The 862-nt window shown below is 46.3% G+C and overlaps 1 protein-coding gene across 1 annotated transcript; it reads left to right on the top strand.

The window, feature by feature from the left end:
- Positions 1–7: 7 nt before the first annotated feature.
- LOC103399334 (uncharacterized protein C7orf26-like) lies at positions 8–828 on the top strand. The gene is made up of 2 exons (XM_025053989.1): positions 8–340; positions 417–828. Exons 1-2 carry the CDS (start codon positions 29–31, stop codon positions 723–725), a joined length of 621 nt encoding a protein of 206 aa, XP_024909757.1. The 5' UTR covers positions 8–28; the 3' UTR covers positions 726–828.
- Positions 829–862: the final 34 nt, after the last annotated feature.

Genomic DNA, 862 nt, shown 5'->3' with positions numbered 1-862 from the left:
GGTCAAAATATTTGTAGATGCTTTTAATATGTTGTTCCATTTTTATGTGTATGTGTGTATAGAGGAGCTGACCCCTCCACTAGAACTCCTCCAGATGATTGTGTCATGGATCAAGGACGACCCCCGCCTGGTCCTTATCACATTCCTGAACACACCCTTGTCCAGCAACCAGCAAGTCAGCTCACTCGACATCACACCGCTAGGTGGGCTAGTTCGCTGGTGTGTTAAAGCGCCTCTGTCTTACAAGAGAGACAAGAAGCAGGCACTGGCCAACGTCAGCTCAGAAAACGAGCAAGACATTAGTGCCCTTTTCTCTACACTTCACCTCAGCGTTTTGCAGGTCGGTGCTTTTCGTGTTTCACTTGAAACTCGTATAGTCAAAACTATTGTCTAATGACTTCTCTTGCTACACGCAGGTCTTAATGCTTTTGCCAAATATACTAAATGAGAAGGGTCTTTTCGGCCGCCTGGCACTGCTTCAGTTGGACTCCCTGGCCGCGCTGACCTCCGAACTCTCCAGACTCTTAGACCAGGCTGATAAACACACCCATTCATCGTCCGCAGACACACACTCGTTGTCCCAGCTGACATTGGACAGGCTGGCACAGGCCTTGCAGGTCGCTCTGGCCAACGGAGCCCTCCTCTGCTCAAGGGGTAAGTGTGTAGGAATATGGAAGAGATGGTCTGGACTACAGATGTGTTACACAATGACAGTACATTATTAACAATTTTTATGCAGAGCTCTTATTGGTACCAAATGTCTTATTATTACCAGTATATAATTCTGTTTCCCAGTTTGTCCACTAGATGGAGACTGTAACCTTTTTCATATTTATTCATCTTCGTCACTGAACTCAACTCA

Source organism: Cynoglossus semilaevis, unplaced genomic scaffold (genome assembly GCF_000523025.1).
Source record: "Cynoglossus semilaevis isolate Cse_v1.0 unplaced genomic scaffold, Cse_v1.0 C19068550, whole genome shotgun sequence".
NCBI lineage: Eukaryota > Metazoa > Chordata > Actinopteri > Pleuronectiformes > Cynoglossidae > Cynoglossus > Cynoglossus semilaevis.
The sequence above is the reverse complement of the archived record's forward strand: the minus strand, read 5'-3'. Positions and strand labels throughout refer to the sequence as shown.